This window comes from Aphanomyces invadans (assembly GCF_000520115.1).
Source record: "Aphanomyces invadans strain NJM9701 unplaced genomic scaffold supercont1.18, whole genome shotgun sequence".
NCBI lineage: Eukaryota > Oomycota > Saprolegniomycetes > Saprolegniales > Verrucalvaceae > Aphanomyces > Aphanomyces invadans.
In genome coordinates, this window is record NW_008580163.1 from 866325 (window position 1) to 884183 (window position 17859).

Below are 17859 nucleotides of genomic sequence, written 5' to 3' on the forward strand. Positions count from 1 at the left end.
TGGCGCCAACCACCATCAGATGACGTTTTTTATTGTTTGAACGAAAACGTTTTAGTCTTGAATTAAATTTGCCTACTAGTATGGTAGATGCCCTGTGCGTTTTCCTCTAAAACCATTGCGTTTTACATCCCATGGTAGGTTTAAACTCATTTCAAATTTGCCAGATATGATGCTGGAGGGGTTTGGCATCATCGCATGCCAAGAATTCCCACTTGATCCACGGAGAAGCGACACCGTGCGCCACTTGATCATTCTCGATGCACCCAACACTTGCCCGCGACCTCGAAACGCTGCCAGACATCGCCTCCGCTGCGCAAGCCCTGGCGGTAGACTATCTCTGCAACGTGGATGCCGTTCCTGCCGCACGAACTCCTTCGAGACAACGGAATGCGGTCGAAGCTGACGATGTAAGCGTTGGTGTCGGGGCTGTCGGTGCTCTTGAACGATTCCGTACGCAATGGCTGCCGCATCTTTCTGGTAGCGCCGGTCCACGGTGGGTGTTCTCCTCCATGCACTCTCGACGGTCATTGAACAAATAGATACCTTGGGTTTGTGACGGGTGGAAGCACTCCCGCCAGTCTTGTGGGAGACTGGATCACGTCGACTGTGGACCAAAATCCCACGAGCAACTGGGACTCGGAGGCACCGTCCCTTGAGCGAGAAACTGTCGCCTCACTCGCCAAGTGGTTTAACCTTCCTTCGCACACTGGTGTTTTTGTCACTGGTGCCACCATGTCCAACTTCGTCGGTCTCGCAATTGCACGAGAATGGGTTGGCGAGCGTCGTGGGGTCCACGTTAGCACAGACGGCCTCGCGGCTCTCGGTCCCGTGCGCATCTTTGCCGGCACTCCCCATTCGAGTGTTTCCAAGGCTGCGTCGATGCTCGGTCTGGGTCGGTCGGCCGTGCATCGAGTCGCAACGCTTGCTGGTCGCGAAGCCATGGACATCGATGCGCTCGATGTGGCCATGACGTCGTTCAACGGAACCTGCATCGTTGTCGCAAGTGCAGGGACTGTCAACACGGGAGACTTTGACGATTTGGTGCAACTCGCCGCCCTCAAGAAGCGCCACGACTTCTGGCTGCACGTGGACGGAGCGTTTGGAGCGTTCGCCGCGCTGGACGCGACGCTGGCGCCCCTCGTGGCTGGAATGGACGACGCCGACTCGGTTTGCATCGACTGTCACAAGTGGATGAATGTTCCGTACGACAGTGCGCTGCAATTCACCAAGCGGCAAGATTTACAGGTAGAGTTTCCATATGAGTCAGGAGATAGAAGATATTGGCATGCATATCACTATGTGGATGCAAGTTGCGGCAATTTTCCTCCACGTGCCGGCTTTTGTATCTTGATTCCGATATGTGGCATCGAATCCTGTAGGTTGCAGTGTTCCAAAATGCGGCGGCATACTTGGGCAACGTCGCGAGCAATGTCACGCCCAACTTTGTCCACCTGACGCCGGAAAACTCACGTCGCTGGCGCGCACTAGCCGCGTGGTTCAGCGTCGTCGCGTACGGCCGAGATGGACATGCCGAGATCGTAAGTCGAAACGTCGAGTGCGCGCGCTTGCTAGCTACCCGCCTGGGCGAGTTCAAGGATCTCGTGGCGGTGGTGGCGCCTGTGCGGTTGAACGTCGTGCTGTTTACGGTACAAGGCGTCGACGATGAAACCAAGATGTTGGTGTGGCTCCAGCGGCTCACTGACACGCACCAAGTGTTCCTCACTCCAACAACGTACCAAGGGCAATGGGGTGTGCGGGCGGCGTTCTCGAACTGGCGCACGACATCCCACGACGTCGACGTCGTTGTCGACGCCATCAAGTCTGTCTTGTAAGCAATGTATCCACTCTCCTCATCATCGGACCATCCTGCGTGAACTCGATGCCAATTCCAAGCATGGACACCGCCACAACGAAGTTCGAGTCCATGTTGACGAACGATATGTCGACTACCACCGTCTAAACATAGCGCGACTGCATCCACGTCTCTCAATCAACGAGTTCGACGGGTTGCCCCCGCAAGATGTTGCGATCGTCTCGCCTCGTCCCAATCCATTCCCTACACGATAGGTCACACCCTCTTCCGCAATGTTCGCGGTGCTGTTGGCCGTACCAGATGAGCACTTGCTGGCCGCGATGCCTAGCCACGAAGTTCACGTCAATGCATGTCCGACGTGGCGAAGACACTCGTACAGAATATAACGCTCACGAATGCGCGCGTCGTCGTGAATTGCTTGCACCACGCGCTGCCACGTATGGTCGGCTTTGCCGCCCCACAACGTGTGACGCAAATGAGCGACGGCGCCATCGACCAGATCGTTTGACGGCTGCTTGAGCGCCACGTGCACGGCGTGCACCAGTCGCTTTATCTGCCGTTAAGCATCATGTATCAACATGGCATCATGAGGCGCGCAGTACCTGGGACTCTGTCGCGCGACGGCGGCGCTGCCATGTACCAGTCACCAAAATTGTCAGAACGACGACGAGAACGGCGGCGTAGACCTGGTGCGACAAGGATCACGTCACATTCGCAGCATGTCATGGTTACATACTTCGACATGGTCGCAAAGATGCAGCTGCAACGCACACCACATCTCAACGTCGTCGCGATGGAGGACGACGTCGCCATCCGCCGTGTAGTAGAACTCTGGGTGGAGTTCTTTCAGCTGGCGCATCGCCTTGTTGAACGTGACGTTGAACACGGCCGCGTCGACTTCGTCCCTACGATGACGTTAGCGTAACCGTGACGGTCACGATGACATACCACATGGCTTGGTGGAGCAAGTAATTGCGCAGGTCCAGCGCATTTGTGACAACTTGCGACGGCTTGGACGATTCGTTCGAGAGCAGCGTTGCGATCACCGTCGCGTTGCACAGTGTCGACGTTGCGCGCTTGACGAGGAACCGCGGGAGGAGCTGTGTCATGAGATCGGCATCTCTCGACACCGTGGATGGCTCCAAGCACGCCCGCTCGACGCGCAAGTACGGGTCTCTGCAGCTGTGCAAATCACCCGAAAAGCAAATGCCGTATTCCGGGCACGGATGGCAAAACGCGGTGGCCGTCGCCCCTGACGTGGTCGCGTTCGAGTCGCAAAACGGAATCGACTCGAGAAACACAGAGACATACGCTGCCGCAACACCCACCAGCACGAACGCCACGCCTCCAAGAATGGTCCATTTCGGCCATGGCGACGCGGACGTGCTTGCTCGAGGTGGCTGGGCCCGTGTTTGCGGAAGAAAACGTGGGGGGTTGAAGTAGTCGTGGTACCGGACATCGTCCTACAAGCACAGTGACAAGAAGGAATGGCTGGGAGAGTACGACATACCTCGATATTAGGACTTGTGTCTTTCGTTGGAGCGTTCACGTAGCGCACACGCTCAGGTTCAATCTACGTGGACGGCCGTGTCAGCGACATGGCATGCCAAGCGAGCCTTGCAAAACCTCGGCAGAGCGAGCGCTGTGGAAGTGCGCAGACGACGGTGGCTTATGCAGATCAGCGACGGGGGAGGTAGATTCAAACTGTAGTGTCTTGCGCTCTGGCGAAGGAGCTTGGTGCGACGAGAACGACCTTGGAGGAATCTCAACTGGGCGAGGTGCTTTCACGCCAGAGTGCCTATGACGCGTATTCAGAAGCTCCGCATGAGGCGCTTTGTGTACTTGAGAATGGCAGAGGTAATCGCTTCGCCTTCGACGAAGTCACCGGGTCTTGCGCGACGCTGAAATTTGGGTGTGGGAGCAGGTGGAGCGAATGGAGGGGGCGATGGTGCTGGCAAAGGAAGCGCAGGAGCGGGTTTCAATGTGGACATGTGGACTTCCTACTCATGTATGAGCAAAAAGGGAAGATATGTGCGTACATTTGGCCCAGAAGTTGGAATTGGGTTCCCGGTGTCGTCGGTGTAGCACTGGAGCGAACAGTACGCAGCATTTTCGGGAAAGCCAGGCGAACCGAGTACACGCGCGACAGGCGTCGTGCACGCAAGATGGACGGAAGCATTGCAAAAGATGCATTTGATGCGGCTCATGTCACTTCGCGCATGGCATCGGACACATTCCGCAGTCGGTGCAAGCCTTAAACTCGACAAGGGCTTGTGTCTCTTTAGCGGTGATTGCAGTGCCGCCGTTTGGATTTGTTTTCGCTTCGCCGAAGCTGCGGCGAGCTGCGACCGCGACGATGCCGCCCTGCCTGATTGTGTGCTTGCTTGCAACGTGGCCGTTCGTCGAGCGATTACCTCGTCAGATCGTTTTTTCTGCACTTCCCGCACCATCTTGCACGATGACTCCGCCGCCGTTGGCGTTGCGATGAGTATCCGGATAATCACCGTTCCCACCGGATACGGAAGATTCAAACGTAAATACATTTTTATATTCCAAGCAGATCTACAAACGGCGCCCTACCACCATCGCGATCTCTTTCTCACGGTGGCAGTAGTTGAGGCATTGCAACCGCAAGAGAGTCCACTCGGTCATGTCAAATAGTTCTAAACGCTCTCCACGGGCGACAATCTTTGCACTTTGACACGAGAGCCATCACTTTGACAGCGCAGCGAATTGAGTCGACATAGCGCAAGGTATTTAAAACCAAACCGAGTTTTTCGGTCTAATTCTAATATCCTCAATAATGTACTAGAACCGTTGAAAATGTCTGCACCACGTTTTTTATAATCTACGACAACGCCACCATGACGTGGCACGCTGACCTGCTCCCTACCCTCTACCCTATATTACATGCAATTCAAACTTTTCCTACGCTACTTGAACAGGTGCCGACCCGACAATGGGCTCGGTAGTCGACGGTCCCTCGCTGGTCGAAGCTGGCGCCCATTGCCTACCATGACGTCGTGAGCTCTGACCTTCGCACATCCTTTCGTTCGTACCACAACGCATTGCCATCTTCCGATGTGACGCGAATGCGGTCATCGGCGTCGACGACCTTTTCGAGTTTGGCCCACAGGACAGTCTCCACGCGGTGGACGTCCGCCTTGGACAGCTTGAGGACATCCACCACGTGGTTCTTTAGAAACGACGCGGGGTAGCCCTTGTCTTGGGAGTGCACAATCAGTTCATCTTGGACGACCACGAGCATCTCGTGGAGCTGCCTCGACAACAACGTGAATACATCGCATCGCTGTCGTTTTTTTTTCGATGCAACGTCCTCCTTACCAACGCAGCATCCGCTTCCGACTGCTTCGAGTCCGAGTACATGGTGTAAAACCCAAACACCACGAGAACAGCTGAGACCCAAATCTAAGCCAGGCGTTGTCAGCCATCGGTCACAAGTCGTCATGTACCGTGAAGTACTCGATTGCCGCCGTCTGAACTTGGCAAAGCGGAGACGCGTGCGCGACAGACACGGCCAACGGAGCAGTCAAGTTCAGCTTCTTCACCGCCTTGTCGAACGAAATCTTGTACGTGCGTGGGCCTACGACGCGCCTACGAGTCCCCTCGGTGTTGGCGCAAGACGTGCTCGAGGTTTATCGTCGATACCACAGCGGTTGGGCACGGAATTGACCTTCCAGGGCGACCAAATCGACCGCAATCGCTTCCGCCGGCGCATCCACGGGCTGGATGGGCAGCGACCAGTCCACTTGCATTACACGGTGTACGAACGAGTCTCGGCAGTAGGCGGCAGTGGCGACTTGGGTCAAGTGGGCCGAGATGGCGGCGGCCATTTGGGTCGAGTCGCGCTTCACGTCGGCCGAGAGCTGGCACGAGTTGTCGACCGCCACGTACAACTCGCTATCACACGAGTCAAGCACACCGTCCACACACACGCCGTGGTCAGGGCACACTCGGCAGTTCATGTCTACAGATGAACGCATGAGAACGAAATGCGTGGCGACTGCATGTACCGGAAGTGGCAGGCGTGCTGCAAAACGGCAGCTGGCTCACGTACAACTCGGTGAGGCTGAGCAACACGGTAAAGACCACAACAAGCAAGACAGCCAAATGGACGTAGAAGCGCGAGTTGGACGTCGCGGTGTCCACTTGAGTCGCATCGACGGGAACTGCTTCCTCCAACTTGGCAGTGCCGCGGGTAGCAGAATCCTTGACGACGCTGTTGACAAATTCGACTTCGCCTTCCTTGGAATCCGTAGTGTAGATATTGGAGGCAGCGGCACCGTGGACCTTGAGTTCGTAGGCGGTCGGTGCGACTTTGACGACAGGCTGCGCGTTCGTGTGGTTGTCCATGTCGTCGGTTGTGTGGCTGCGCTCTTCCTTGCGGATCTTGGCGGCGCGGAGCGCGTACGCCGTCGCGCTTTCGCCGGCGTTTTGTTCAATTTGCTTGAGCGGTCGGCGATGAGTCAACGTCGTGGTCGTGGAATGGACGACCGTGGTCGACTCGAGAACTTCGACATCTTCTTCCGTGGAATGGAACGTCTTGGCGACTTTTTCCGGCATGGCTGGCGAGTCCGCGGACGCTTCGACGTCTTTTCGCTTGAGGCTCTTGCGTCGAGCTTCTTCAACGCGGCGGGCGGACGCAAGGGCTATCCGTTCAGCTTGTTCCTTGGCAGCAATTTGACGCGCCAGCTCTAACTTGCTCACCTGGAAGCAAACACAATCCATCGTTTGGACTTGCATCGCACAAAGTGTCGTACTGGGGAGAGAAAGTCTGGTGCTGTCGGAGCAGTCTCGACGGGCTTGGTAGGGGTGCTGGCGGTCACAGTGGTATGTTGCGCACCGTCGTCCATGTCAGCATCGTCGACGACAACAACTGCGGGCTCGGGAGCAGGCTGTTCAGTGACGGGCTTCTTGGCTTCAACGGTGCCCTTCGGCTTGACTTGGCGGGGCTTGCGGCCGGCCGGCGCAGCGGGCTTGGCGTGGTCCTTCGTCATCCGATTCGACTTTGACGCGTTTGAATTTTGAATCCTTCTCACGTGGACCACCGGTCTGGTGACGTTTTACTTGAAGTTTGTATACTGTAGGCGCAATTTTTTACATTAGCTGTGGCAGAGAGCTGACACCACCTGAGTACTGCGGGGTCCAAAATATCTTGGCATTTGTATGTTGCGGCAGTCAGTCGCGGCTGCAGGTTGGAGCTTGCATCAAGTTTGACAGGTCTATCCGGAATGCTATGAACCGTGTGGAGATTTGAATTTTTATCCGGATTTTGACACTTCCCGCCGCACATGACCGAGCTGGACGCGCTCAAGGCACAACTGCGTGAAGCCAAGGAACGGCTCGCGACGCGGAAGCGACCAAATCGTACGTATGACGACAGCGCGAACTTGAAGGCACACCCCTCGAGATTGTGGGACCTAAAGCTGCAGATGGCCATGGAACACAACTACGAACTCGAAAAGCGCCTCGCGTGGGAAATCGAGACGCGCAACCTCGTCGAACAGTATACGAGACAGCAGATCCGACACCTCCAGGGTATTCTCGAGAAGTTGCTGCGACAGCTACAGCACCAGCAATCGCAGGGTTTGTCCGCGTCGACAGGTCCAATCAATTCGAATGCTGGGCAGGGGTTCCCATCTGCCACACACACGAACTCCTTGAGCCCGCTGCTCACTGAAGTGATGCACGTTCAGCTCAAGTTTGCCGAAACGATGCAGTCACTCAACCAGTCCGTGCAAACGCGAGAGAATCTGCTCTTCTCTACTCCGCCACATGCAACATCGAGGCGAAGACGTCATCGGGAACCTGAAGACGATGACGCAGACTCGGACGGGGACGTCGATGTGCTGCCCAGTCCCTCGTACACGACCTTCCTCGGCAATAAGGGTACCCTTCCTAGTATGCATGACGCCTCCTTCTCGTCGCTGAACGGCCGATCATCCACGTCTCGGCCCACGACTTTCCATTCGTCCTCCAACGACAACCACGCAGTGTCGTCATCGCTTGCGTTCACGTCACCTTTGGCAGGTCCGGACAGCGCGACGCCCCAGACAGACGATAGCAAGCGCTCCGTGCACTTCCTCGACACCACGCCGACTGTCGGCCGCGCCATATCCTTCAACGATTGTCACGATGACGACGACGACGACAATCGTTCAACGCAAGAGCCAGCCAGGTCTACACCCTCGACCAAAGGCGTCATGGACGATACTCCAGCCGATCCTCCTGGCGCGTTCGTTGAAGACAGCTCCATCACAAGCTCCGCGCTCAATCGATCATCGTTCCTCGAAGACTTCGACAACTTTCGGAACTCGCTCAAGATGACGTCGACCGTCAGCGGCACCGGCGACAGGGCCGTCCTCCACGACACGTACACCACTCCTGGCAGCTTCCCAGAGTCCCCTGCGCTGTCGTTCACGAAGAAAGCGCAGTGGAGCTTGGAAGCTCAGCGCCTCTGCACCGAACGGGCACTGTTGCAGCTAGAAGGAACAGGCACCCCCACCCAATTGTCACAACTTGATGATGCGATTGCATATGCGCGAAGTCAAGTGGTCAAGTTTACATCGTCGTAGGTAGATGACGACGACTCGTTCTTGAATCCAAGCGACTTTGATGCATGACAAAAATGAGCGAGCGACTTGTCTACATGCGGGAGCGCGGGTGTCGATATCCATGCATCTCTCGCGGGAGCGACGTGTCGACGAGGTCTGCAATGTCGTGGATGCCATACCTAGCGCAAACGTAAGCACGGTGGTTTTCATTGCATCATGAACAAACTTGTTGGGGGCGCCCGTGCGCCACAACTCGCGCGGGTTGAGCTGGTTGTCGTCGTTCAAGAACTGCACTTGCATGAATTGCTGGTGCCATCGAATCATAAAGTCAATGCGGGGCGTCGGAAAGTTGCCCAGCATCTCCGCCATGTTCTTCAAAATGCACAACCCGTACGGAATGTCCTCCCAAAACAGCCTGCCGCGACAACGATCATCACATCGACTGCGGCGGTCCACGTACCGGCTGTCGACGGCGGGATGGAACTGGCCCGGGGTCACTTCCTTGAGCGGAGTATTACACCCAGCGTAGCCCAAATTGGACGCAAAGATCGCCCTGAGCGACGTGCGATCGGACACGTCGTCGCCGTACTGCTTGACCACGCGCGCGTCCATCGGCAACACGTCGGACAAATCCAACGCAGGATACCGCTACATATATGTCGTTCATCATATATAGTAAGCGGGATCTTCCCCGCGATGCACATGTCGTGAGAGACATAATGAAACGCAGATCACACTCTCCACGTATATCCAAAGCGATATAGTCAAAAATAGCAGTGTACCTGCAACAACGCGAGCTTGACTTGTTGCAGTTCATTGTCGAGCATGGAGAGCTGCTCGGCGGAAAACTCGTCAAAGTCGGCGTCTAGAGTCAGGTTAGGCACGTGATGGGGCGTCGGCGAACGATATACACAAGGTGAGGCCACGGCGCGCCGCCAGCTCGGCGTGGGTGTACGTCTTCTTGCCGTCCCAGTCGCGGAAGATGGCGTAGTATCGCGCAGGGTGGATGATCTGGTTGGAAGGCGTCAAGGTCAAGTTGAGGAAGTTCGCCACGGTGGCGCACGGGATGTCGAAGAGATCCTCCATCACACGGGCAGCCACGTCCTTGCGCTCAACAGGGTACGCTGCCACATACAGGCACTTTTTCGGCCCGATTATCTTCGCTTGCTTGCCGTACGATGTCGCCTTGCAGATCCATGGGATGTTCTGAAGGCCAAAGAGAAGGTGAAGGCTGTCCAGCGCGACAGGTCCCAACGCGCGCTTGGCCGCCCAGTCGAACCCACCTTGCGCAAACAGAGCCCCGAGAATGCAGCCGGGCTTTAGGAAAGGAGCAATCTTCTCCAGGATAGCAGGATGCGCGTTGGCAGGGGCCGCGACAAAAATGATGTCGGCGGTTGGGATCGCGTTCTTGGCACTCGACGTAACCATCGTGAGCCGACCGACAATGTCGCCCTTGTCTTCCCAGCTACTACCCTTGGTCGAAATGCTGATTTCTTCGGCCCACAACTCTGGCTTGCGCGTCAACACGTGCACTCGAATGCCTTTCGAGGCGAGATACCCCGCAGCAACATGCGCGCCGTTTCCGCCGCCGCAGATACATACCACCGGTGTGGTTGAGGACGACTTGACATTCTTCTTGAGTTGCGCGCGAGCGGTGGCGACGGACAGCGTCATGGCGATCGATGGGTGATGATGCGCTCGAGTGACTGCTGGCGCTGTTCCCAGGACAGCCAATGAGTACCCGAGTTCGGAATGTCGCATTTTTCGAAGAAAATGCAAATTTTGGACAAAAATCAAGAAAATATGCTAGCGAGGATAATTCTGTCTGTCCAGCCTCACGAACACTCGCATCGCTACAACTTCACGCGCCAGACCGCGATGGATGTCCAACAAGCCAAGGCAAAGGGCTCACGACCTCGCGCTGTCAATGATGTGCCGCAGGAATATTCGTTTGGGCTTCTACCAAGTTGATTCAACAGCTGATTGTATAGAACTACTATGTCGTCATTTTGTGAAATTTGGGAATATTCGAAATTTTCCACAAAACTCTGGCATGACGATGGCACGCCGTCGTCATGGATGTGCCACGACTCTCTCAGCATGAGGTCCAGCTAATGACTTGCTCGTGGGCAGCTCCCATCGGCCGCGCGCGTTCGGTTGCCATTGCAACCGCAGTGTGCCCATCGTCGTCCCCCGAGAGGTATCGATCATTCAGACGAAACAGAGTCGACTCATGTTAAATAACACTGCAGCGCTGACCTGCTCGCTATACATTGAACGTCAAGAGATCGGCATGTCCGAGGGAATGGGCGAGGTCCATGGGCGTGGCGCCGTCCTACGCAACACACACGCATCGTTTCCACGACTTGTCACTGTGACTGCTTACGATATGGCGGGCCTCCTTGTTCGCGCCCTTCTTGACCAAGAACTCGACCACGTCCCGTTGACCGTGCTTGAGTGCTGCCATCAATGCAGTCCCGTCGTCCTGCCACAGGATTGCTCCAGACGTATTCACACGCAGAACGTTCGTTACCTCGTCGGTGGCTTCGATGTTGGCTCCAAACTTGACGAGGAGCTTGACTGCTTTCAAATCGCCGCGCTCGGCGGCCAAGATCAGCGGGGTCTTGAGGCTCTATGCAGTTTTAATCACCCACATGTTCAGTGTGGCATCATCGTACTGGGTCGGTGGCATCCACCCGGGCAGACGCTTCCAGGCACACCTTGACAGCGTTGAAGAACCCGTGCTTGATAGCCAGCACCAGCACGGTGGACCCGGTCTGCGACAGCCATCCATTAATTCTTTTGCAGCCGCGCACGTGCTTCACCTCGTCGGTCGCGTCGGGCTTGGCGCCATGCTCAACCAAAAACTTGATCACATTGAAGTGGCCGCCTTTGGTCGCCAGCACCAAGGCCGTGCACCCAGTCTAATCGTCGCGTCAGGCGTGCGCGCTGTTCACGACAGGGAGTTGCAGCTTACTTCATCCACAGAGTCTACGTACGTCCCCTTGAGCAAGCATGCTTGAATAGCATTTGTATCACCCAACTTTGCTGCTTCCAGGTAGAGTTTTTCCTATGTGCACACCATGAGGAGGATGGATCGGATGGACACGCACATCGTAAAAGTCTTGCTTCTTGCGAGGTTTCGCGGGAAGAGGCACGGGGGATGCCTTGGCAAGCATGGAAACCGGGGGAGATACCGTCACTGACGACGACTCGACGAGAAGCGGCTGCGACAGTGGAGACTGAGGCAATCCATGGATGCAGTCGGACGCACCATATCGATGGGGGAGAGTAGAGAACTATCCGACGGGTCGTCCAGATTCGTGAGATGTCGTGGATCTGTAGATGCCGCGGCAGCCGACGTGCCAGTGACGTTGTATCGATTGCAGAAGCGATAGTACCATCCCCATGACGCTTGAAATTTGTCCATGTTCGGGTACTTCTTCGCAATCAAGAGGGCGCGCTGCTGGATGTAAGATGGAACGATTGTCACGTTGCGCGCGCGGAGTCCGCACACCCACCGATACAACTCCCGTTCAAATTCGACTTTGGCACCGTCGCCACCCCGTCGACGGGTTTGCCGAACATCCTCTCGACCAGTCGCAAAGCGCGACAAGAACTTGTCTTTTTGCTTGACGAGTTTGCGGATCGCAGCAGGGGTGACGCCGTATTCGTCGGCGAGGCGCTTGGTCGGGATCTTGGGTTTGAGTAAGTTCTTGTTGTCTACCTGCGCTTCTACTGCAGTCTCGATCGCGTGGAGGATCTCCATACGCTGCGCGTCCGTCAGACGGGGCCCGCCGCCTTTTCGCTTGACCGGCGCGGCGCGTGGACTGCCCAGGATCTCATCCGTTATATGCACGAGCTCTTCCCCGTCGGCACTTGAATCACAATGCATTGTGGCATCCATCGGTTGTACCTAAATGGAAATTCAAAACGGTTCCTCTTCAAATGTATTGCCCAAGAAAAGTATTTTTTGGCATTTCAAACTCTCCCATTTATTTTTAAATATTAATAATGCATTTTAAATATGTTTAAAACATACTTAGAATGTCCACGCCACCGAAATATCCACCACGACAGAGCGAATATCAATATATGCAATATATGTAGAAACAGCCTTCACCAGAATAATTATAATCTGAATAAAATTCGTGAACGCAGGGAGCAGACGGATGCTGCATGTTGACATGGACGAAGGTCGGCAGCGACGGCGCCAACTGCGGGTAAGAAGAGCTATGGGATTTGATTCACCGGTTCGCAGCGCCTCGCAATCTCGACCGTGGTGGAGAACACAGCGCCCACGGATGACCTCGGCAGTTCGACGCCCACGCTGTCGACGAAGCGATTGGAGGAATAGTACGACATGACGCAAACTGCCATCCTCAAACGGATCAAGCATCGGCACAAATTCTTCGCACGATATGCATCTGGTCGACAAGATGTTCGCGGTAGTCGAAGGCGGGATGGGGATACGCCAAAATCACGCTCGAGAATGAGTTGTACGGCTGGATCTTGCCACAAGGTACCATCTCCCTTGACGACTGATGATTCTATCAGTTCCCCGTCCATCGACCAGCAGCAAGCGCTCGTGCTTGTTAAGAAATACGCCAACACATGGCCAAGCTGCAGGCGGCGTGGGCTGGTACTATTGCTTTTGCAACCGGTGCAACGTGCTGCATCCTTCGGCCGCATTGGCCCAGGCTGGAATGGTCGGCATCACGATTGACGTGCCAGCCTCGTACAAGCCGCTTTCCCTGCGGGTGTGTTGGGTGTCATCCGTGCTTCGTTCAACCGAACTGGTCCCGTAAACATTTCAAATGCGGTCGGACTCAACCGCGAGCCATGATGACGGCGATGCCAAAGTGAGCAGGGCCGCACGACGGTCGAGGTCATCGTTTGGATGCATTAGGCAGTCGCCTTGCAGGAACCTGCCAGGATCTGTGACGACTGTGTGCTCCAGATGTGCCTCCAAGACGGCGTCTCTAACGACCGCATCGACAGTGTTCGTGCCGCTTCTGCTTTCTAGGCATTTCTGAGGATAGACTGACTGCGCGACGCTGGTGCTGGCGCCCATGGCGGGGCTTTTGCATGCGGTCAAACATTTTCTGGAGCACGGGCCAAAGTGGATGCCACCGACCAAGTAACTCGTCGACGTGACGAAGCGTTCGGCTACATGACGCTCAACTGCACGCATAGACTGGCGCGGCTGTGCAGGTGGTCGCTGTTCACTTGGGTCAGTTGGACCTTGTCAATCCAGTAGCTTACGCGATGCCCATCACCAGGGCCCGGGAGTCGACTTCATCGTGTCGGTAGAACGCCAAGATGTCGGTGTACATTGCGGCCAAACGGGACGAGCTAAAGGTCGTCGAGATGCTCATCCAGCTTGACGTCCTCATCGACGCCACGGACGAGGACGAGCCCACGCCATTCTACTACCATGGACACGTCGATGTGGCGTCCTTCTTGATGGCCAGGGGGGGGCATTCCGTCTGGCCGACGCATTGTATATCCAATACACATCCAAGTAAGATCTGGTCCATCATGACACGATGCCAAAGCTGCGTGGAAGTGGCGACTTATTCAGAGTGAAGTGCGACAAGCCTGGTAACTTGACAACCTCACGGCATGGACGACATGGTGCATTAAAAGAAAGTAAACTTGGCTGGGTTCGGGGTTGCCGCGTCGTCGGCATGAACGACCTTTGTGACGAGTCGTCGCTGGGGCGACGGCAGTGCTTGCTTCGGCGAATTCGTGTGTTGCGGTGAGGTTGCTTCCCAAAAGGGCGTGAGTGTTGTCGTGCCAGGACTCTTGGTGGCCTGTGGTTCCGTCGATGGGGTCCTGCCCTGCTTGCAGGAAGACACCGGATGAGGAGGCGTTGGAGCTGCATTTGCGAGCGACTGGGGCGATGGCGCGCCAGACGTGGTTTGGTTGGGAGGGGTAGTGGAGACGGGTGGAGGGATGCTTGGCAGAGCCGTGAGATCGGCAGCCCCCTTGGACTTGACGTGGATGACATGTGCTGGCGTCGGCTTGGCCGACGATGAGCAGGGAAGCCCCATCGCTCGCGCGAACTGCAGCACCATTGTCTGATGGCGGCAGGAATCGCTGAATTCGTGTAGAGGAGGAATTCTAAAAATAGCCAAATAGATCACTTCCGCATTCCTCATTTCAACCAATTTTCCCGAATGCGATACAAGCGGTGCGGCCGGCGTCCACGTGCATGAATCGCGTGTGGTCAAGCGAGCCCGTCGCCAACCCCCTCCACTTCCTCTTCTCCGACGAGGAAAAGTTCAGTCACATGCTGTGCCCTCGGTGCCGTGCATTCCTGCGACCGAATTTGGTTCCACCGCTGCCACCGCCATGGAAAGAACTCCCGCCGGACGGAGATGACGCGTCCTGCTTTTACAACGACACCACCCACCAAGTCATGTGGAGCCCTCCAGAAGGGTGCAGCGCGGCCGCCCGCCGCGTTTTTGCTGCCAATGGATCCATCTTCGCCGTGTGTGTGTGCCGAATTCCATGGGAACGGCGGCGCCAGATTCTCCGCCACATGCGCGTGTACGCAATCCGGTACAAGGAGGAGGTGCACGTAACTCTCGCCGCTCAGCTGCGGCAAGCTCTCGCAAGGGTCACCGACGACGACGAGGATGACGAGGATTGCTGCAGGTTGTAAAACGTACAAGAAACAGAGTGGAGGAACAATCGAATTACACGAGCAGCACGTGCGTAGGCACGGGGATCGCGACGACATCGACGTCGGGGAACCCACAGACGCCAACGGTGTGCTGGATCTGGTTGAACCAACGACGGAGGTTCACGAACGGTGCGAGGCTTGCCTTCGCTTGGTGAAACGCGCCATAGAGACTCCAGAACATGGACGCGTCCGCGAGAGTTGGGCGGTTCCCCACAAGATAAACCTTTGATACCAGTGCCTTGTCCAACGCTTCCCAGTGCATGACAGGGTTGACGGGGTCCGAACTTCGCAGTGTCGTCGCCACGTCCATGTAATGCGCAATCTCGGCTTGCTCCAACGCGTTCTGGCCAATTAGCTCGAGTTCGCGGTCCGCGGCGCGGGCAAAGTAACGCACAATGGTGTTGGGTTGATGGAGCAAGACGTTGCCCACCTTCAAACGGATCTCTCCGTGTGCGGCCGAGCTGGTCTTGACTCCGCAAAATCGCGCCGCGAAGCGGAGGAACGTTGCATCTGCCGACTTGTCCAAGCTCAACGACATGCTGGGATCGAAATATGTGGTGTGCTACCAAAGTTCTCTTAAGTATGAATGTACGACTAAGTGCGGTTGGAACTTGCAACTTCCACAATCGACCAAAAAAGAAGAATCGCGCGGCCGGTCCGCGCACTCGGTGCAGATCATCGCTCAGCCCGCACGATTGTCCTCCGCAGGCCATCTCTAGGGCATGTGCCCGATTCATGTGATCTCGTGCGATGTTGGGATGTATTCACGGTTCATCGTATCACTAATGTGTTGCTCGGGCAACCGGTGCGAAATGTTTCGTCGGCCATTCCTTCGATTGAACGCCTTGTAGTCTATCGCCGTCGCTTGGCCTTGATATGTGCCATCACGACAGCATATGAAGCTTCCGCCCGTTCAGGCCCTACGCCGCGCATGGCCGCCAGCTCTTCCACTGACGAAGGCGGCGACTCCAGGATCCTCTACTCACGCTCACACTATGTCGTATCAAATAGCACCACGCGACGCACCTCGATGGATTTACGTGACAGAACGTTGGCCTTTCTTACACCTCGACTGGTGGCTTTACGTCCGTCCTGAAGCAATCTCTGATACAGCCATTCGACATCGAGATTCTTGGACGGAAACGAATAGTTGGTGGTCGGTCGCTGTTCAGCCGTCGTAGCTTCAGCGTCGTCTTTTTGCATGGGCTCGCCGCAGTTGCAGTTCCGGCAGCACTCGCCATCGTCCCAAGTCGCCATGTTGTTGCCAAAATGCGAGTGAAGGATGCGTCGGCGGCAGTCCATGGACGTTGCCATTTCCACGACATCCCGCATGCCGTGTGACGCCGACGCGTCGAGGAATCCGTCCCCGCCGCTCATTACGAACGCCGCACGGCCTCGATCGCCGCTTGTGTAGAATAGCGTGCATGTTGCCGGCAGCCCATCCCGTCCTACATGGAGGCATCACCTTCCATCGCGCGGTGGGCAGGTGGAGTACGCTACCCGCTCGGCCCTACCACCACGACGCCTCGACGGTGAGCAAAAGATCACTCAATTCCTCCACGTACAATTTGTTGCATGTACGACGACAGAGACATGGGGAGCGAGTGATGGATGACGTGGCGGACGTCGGCGCGATCGATTCCCATCTGCACGAATTCGAATCAACTGGGCACGAGACAGCGGCGCATACCCCAAATGCAACAGTGGCGCAGATAATTGATACCTTTCCGGACATCCACAGCTGCTGGGCGCGCTTTCGAGCAGGGTTGGACATGCCTATCGTGTGGAATCGCGGGGTCAAGCACTTGAAAGGGATTCGTAGCCTACCTGCGTGGTACGGCTGGGCTTGGAGGCCAAATGCCATGAGGCCCGTGGCGACGGACTCGGCGTCTTTCTGGGACAGTACGTACACGATGGCAGGTTCTCCGCGTTTGAGAAGCGATGCCATGTGAGCTAAGACAGCTTTGGTCTTGGGGAGCACTTGCAGGCGCAGGTTTGTCCGGTCGAGCATGTGTTGGAGGACGACGAGGGTGGACGCATTTGCTTGTGATGAGGGGATATGGGGGTCAGGGAGCGGCGCGAGATCGAGTCCAAACAGATTGGCAGTGCTGGACACAATCTCAGGTGATGCCGTCGCTGTCACAAACGTCACTGGAAGGTGCGGAAGGCGGTGGCGGCAGTGTCTGGCAAACTCGAGGTACGTTGGACGAAACGAGTTGCCCCATTCGAGGACGCAGTGCGCTTCGTCCAGAACAACGCGCGCGAGGCGATCTGCGGCCGCGAGATCGGTGAGAAGTCTTGCAGCTTTGCTGTTTTGAAGAAGAAGCTCTGGTGTGGCATACAATAGGGCAACGTCGTTCGACAAGGGTTCGTCGAGGGTGGGTACGGTGCCAGGAGAGAGGAAGACAGCGCGATGCGCGAGCCCAAGACGCGTGAGGCGCTGTTTCTGGTCGGTGAGGAGGGATCGCAGCGGACTCACGACAAGCGTGACTTTGTTCAGGTCGCGCTGCTGGAGAAGCGACGGGAGCTGGAAGCATACAGTTTTCCCTGCACCCGTGGGCAGCTGTAGAAACAGACTGAAGCCGCTTAGCGCCAAGTTCACTGCAGCTTCCTGGCATGGACGGAATGCTTGCGACGTAGGAGACAGCGCAATCAGCACCTTTCGCGCCACTGTCGACCACGGAAATGCAGGCGCATCCCACTTGGCGAGATGGCGCACCATCAAGCTTACGAACGGCGTCGTCGGTATCCGGAGAGATATCCGGATTTCGCCAAGCGCT

At 56.3% G+C, this 17859-nt stretch overlaps 10 protein-coding genes across 16 annotated transcripts; 3 read left to right on the top strand and 7 right to left on the bottom strand.

The window, feature by feature from the left end:
- The first annotated feature begins 171 nt into the window (after positions 1-171).
- H310_08807 lies at positions 172-2411 on the top strand. 2 transcript variants are annotated; one of them, XM_008874703.1, is made up of 3 exons: positions 172-493; positions 540-1245; positions 1380-2411. In XM_008874703.1, the coding sequence occupies exons 1-3, from the start codon at positions 258-260 to the stop codon at positions 1830-1832; spliced, it is 1395 nt and encodes a 464-aa protein (XP_008872925.1). In that variant the 5' UTR covers positions 172-257; the 3' UTR covers positions 1833-2411. The 2 variants fall into 2 exon arrangements, with proteins under 2 accessions (XP_008872925.1, XP_008872926.1); XM_008874704.1 differs by having other exon boundaries at positions 540-2411.
- H310_08808 lies at positions 1744-4297 on the bottom strand. Of its 2 annotated transcripts, XM_008874705.1 has the most exons (10): positions 3853-4297; positions 3656-3813; positions 3440-3611; positions 3324-3386; positions 2762-3276; positions 2550-2718; positions 2416-2499; positions 2191-2366; positions 2111-2137; positions 1744-2056 (listed from the first exon to the last, which is right to left on the bottom strand). In XM_008874705.1, the coding sequence occupies exons 1-10, from the start codon at positions 4261-4263 to the stop codon at positions 1987-1989; spliced, it is 1845 nt and encodes a 614-aa protein (XP_008872927.1). In that variant the 5' UTR covers positions 4264-4297; the 3' UTR covers positions 1744-1986. The 2 variants fall into 2 exon arrangements, with proteins under 2 accessions (XP_008872927.1, XP_008872928.1); XM_008874706.1 differs by having other exon boundaries at positions 3656-4297.
- A 340-nt stretch (positions 4298-4637) lies between these two features.
- On the bottom strand, positions 4638-6873 carry H310_08809. 2 transcript variants are annotated; one of them, XM_008874707.1, is made up of 7 exons: positions 6595-6873; positions 5848-6541; positions 5483-5801; positions 5287-5428; positions 5159-5242; positions 4873-5090; positions 4638-4823 (listed from the first exon to the last, which is right to left on the bottom strand). In XM_008874707.1, exons 1-7 carry the CDS (start codon positions 6829-6831, stop codon positions 4742-4744), a joined length of 1776 nt encoding a protein of 591 aa, XP_008872929.1. In that variant the 5' UTR covers positions 6832-6873; the 3' UTR covers positions 4638-4741. The 2 variants fall into 2 exon arrangements, with proteins under 2 accessions (XP_008872929.1, XP_008872930.1); XM_008874708.1 differs by having other exon boundaries at positions 4873-5242.
- Positions 6874-7112: 239 nt separating this feature from the next.
- On the top strand, positions 7113-8461 carry H310_08810 (hypothetical protein). Its single transcript, XM_008874709.1, has one exon. The coding sequence runs from the start codon at positions 7126-7128 to the stop codon at positions 8407-8409; it is 1284 nt and encodes a 427-aa protein (XP_008872931.1). The 5' UTR covers positions 7113-7125; the 3' UTR covers positions 8410-8461.
- H310_08811 (hypothetical protein) lies at positions 8003-10111 on the bottom strand. Its single transcript, XM_008874710.1, has 5 exons — positions 9300-10111; positions 9171-9253; positions 8849-9036; positions 8615-8803; positions 8003-8567 (listed from the first exon to the last, which is right to left on the bottom strand). Exons 1-5 carry the CDS (start codon positions 10060-10062, stop codon positions 8480-8482), a joined length of 1311 nt encoding a protein of 436 aa, XP_008872932.1. The 5' UTR covers positions 10063-10111; the 3' UTR covers positions 8003-8479.
- A 487-nt stretch (positions 10112-10598) lies between these two features.
- H310_08812 (hypothetical protein) lies at positions 10599-12304 on the bottom strand. Its single transcript, XM_008874711.1, has 8 exons — positions 11663-12304; positions 11502-11615; positions 11366-11458; positions 11214-11312; positions 11067-11165; positions 10922-11020; positions 10775-10873; positions 10599-10723 (listed from the first exon to the last, which is right to left on the bottom strand). Exons 1-8 carry the CDS (start codon positions 12293-12295, stop codon positions 10655-10657), a joined length of 1305 nt encoding a protein of 434 aa, XP_008872933.1. The 5' UTR covers positions 12296-12304; the 3' UTR covers positions 10599-10654.
- A 1710-nt stretch (positions 12305-14014) lies between these two features.
- On the bottom strand, positions 14015-14509 carry H310_08813 (hypothetical protein). The gene has a single exon (XM_008874712.1). It carries the CDS (start codon positions 14466-14468, stop codon positions 14031-14033), a length of 438 nt encoding a protein of 145 aa, XP_008872934.1. The 5' UTR covers positions 14469-14509; the 3' UTR covers positions 14015-14030.
- A 38-nt stretch (positions 14510-14547) lies between these two features.
- H310_08814 (hypothetical protein) lies at positions 14548-15629 on the top strand. Its single transcript, XM_008874713.1, has one exon. It carries the CDS (start codon positions 14606-14608, stop codon positions 15056-15058), a length of 453 nt encoding a protein of 150 aa, XP_008872935.1. The 5' UTR covers positions 14548-14605; the 3' UTR covers positions 15059-15629.
- On the bottom strand, positions 14551-15645 carry H310_08815 (hypothetical protein). The gene has a single exon (XM_008874714.1). It carries the CDS (start codon positions 15615-15617, stop codon positions 15093-15095), a length of 525 nt encoding a protein of 174 aa, XP_008872936.1. The 5' UTR covers positions 15618-15645; the 3' UTR covers positions 14551-15092.
- Positions 15646-15712: 67 nt separating this feature from the next.
- H310_08816 (hypothetical protein) lies at positions 15713-17859 on the bottom strand. 4 transcript variants are annotated; one of them, XM_008874715.1, is made up of 6 exons: positions 16907-17859; positions 16770-16855; positions 16645-16725; positions 16580-16589; positions 16106-16527; positions 15817-16057 (listed from the first exon to the last, which is right to left on the bottom strand). In XM_008874715.1, the coding sequence occupies exons 1-6, from the start codon at positions 17799-17801 to the stop codon at positions 15932-15934; spliced, it is 1620 nt and encodes a 539-aa protein (XP_008872937.1). In that variant the 5' UTR covers positions 17802-17859; the 3' UTR covers positions 15817-15931. The 4 variants fall into 4 exon arrangements, with proteins under 4 accessions (XP_008872939.1, XP_008872937.1, XP_008872938.1 ...); XM_008874717.1 differs by having other exon boundaries at positions 15713-16057; positions 16106-16589; XM_008874716.1 differs by having other exon boundaries at positions 15817-16527.

Bases quoted from the DNA above. Each gene is read 5' to 3' on its own strand.
- H310_08812 (XM_008874711.1), bottom strand. From the start codon at position 12,295: ATGGATGCCACAATGCATTGTGATTCAAGTGCCGACGGGGAAGAGCTC. The intron at 11,459-11,501 runs GTGCGTGTCCAT...GTGTGCACATAG, and splicing joins AGAAGCAAGACTTTTACGAT to GAAAAACTCTACCTGGAAGC. The intron at 11,313-11,365 runs GTAAGCTGCAAC...CGCGACGATTAG, and splicing joins ACGTAGACTCTGTGGATGAA to ACTGGGTGCACGGCCTTGGT.
- H310_08807 (XM_008874703.1), top strand. From the start codon at position 258: ATGCACCCAACACTTGCCCGCGACCTCGAAACGCTGCCAGACATCGCC. The intron at 494-539 runs GTGGGTGTTCTC...TTGAACAAATAG, and splicing joins TCTGGTAGCGCCGGTCCACG to ATACCTTGGGTTTGTGACGG. The intron at 1,246-1,379 runs GTAGAGTTTCCA...CGAATCCTGTAG, and splicing joins CCAAGCGGCAAGATTTACAG to GTTGCAGTGTTCCAAAATGC.
- H310_08814 (XM_008874713.1), top strand. From the start codon at position 14,606: ATGAATCGCGTGTGGTCAAGCGAGCCCGTCGCCAACCCCCTCCACTTC.
- H310_08810 (XM_008874709.1), top strand. From the start codon at position 7,126: ATGACCGAGCTGGACGCGCTCAAGGCACAACTGCGTGAAGCCAAGGAA.
- H310_08811 (XM_008874710.1), bottom strand. From the start codon at position 10,062: ATGACGCTGTCCGTCGCCACCGCTCGCGCGCAACTCAAGAAGAATGTC. The intron at 9,254-9,299 runs GTATATCGTTCG...ACCTGACTCTAG, and splicing joins GCGCCGTGGCCTCACCTTGT to ACGCCGACTTTGACGAGTTT. The intron at 8,804-8,848 runs GTACGTGGACCG...TTGTCGCGGCAG, and splicing joins CATCCCGCCGTCGACAGCCG to GCTGTTTTGGGAGGACATTC.
- H310_08813 (XM_008874712.1), bottom strand. From the start codon at position 14,468: ATGGTGCTGCAGTTCGCGCGAGCGATGGGGCTTCCCTGCTCATCGTCG.
- H310_08808 (XM_008874705.1), bottom strand. From the start codon at position 4,263: ATGGTGCGGGAAGTGCAGAAAAAACGATCTGACGAGGTAATCGCTCGA. The intron at 2,367-2,415 runs GTACTGCGCGCC...GCTTAACGGCAG, and splicing joins GTCGCGCGACAGAGTCCCAG to ATAAAGCGACTGGTGCACGC. The intron at 2,138-2,190 runs GTACGAGTGTCT...CTTCGTGGCTAG, and splicing joins ATTCGTGAGCGTTATATTCT to GCATCGCGGCCAGCAAGTGC.
- H310_08809 (XM_008874707.1), bottom strand. From the start codon at position 6,831: ATGACGAAGGACCACGCCAAGCCCGCTGCGCCGGCCGGCCGCAAGCCC. The intron at 5,429-5,482 runs GTATCGACGATA...GGGGACTCGTAG, and splicing joins TTCCGTGCCCAACCGCTGTG to GCGCGTCGTAGGCCCACGCA. The intron at 4,824-4,872 runs GTACGAACGAAA...ACGTCATGGTAG, and splicing joins GAAGATGGCAATGCGTTGTG to GCAATGGGCGCCAGCTTCGA.
- H310_08815 (XM_008874714.1), bottom strand. From the start codon at position 15,617: ATGTCGTTGAGCTTGGACAAGTCGGCAGATGCAACGTTCCTCCGCTTC.
- H310_08816 (XM_008874715.1), bottom strand. From the start codon at position 17,801: ATGGTGCGCCATCTCGCCAAGTGGGATGCGCCTGCATTTCCGTGGTCG. The intron at 16,856-16,906 runs GTAGGCTACGAA...TCCACACGATAG, and splicing joins AGCCCAGCCGTACCACGCAG to GCATGTCCAACCCTGCTCGA. The intron at 16,726-16,769 runs GTATGCGCCGCT...GAATTCGTGCAG, and splicing joins GCGCCACTGTTGCATTTGGG to ATGGGAATCGATCGCGCCGA.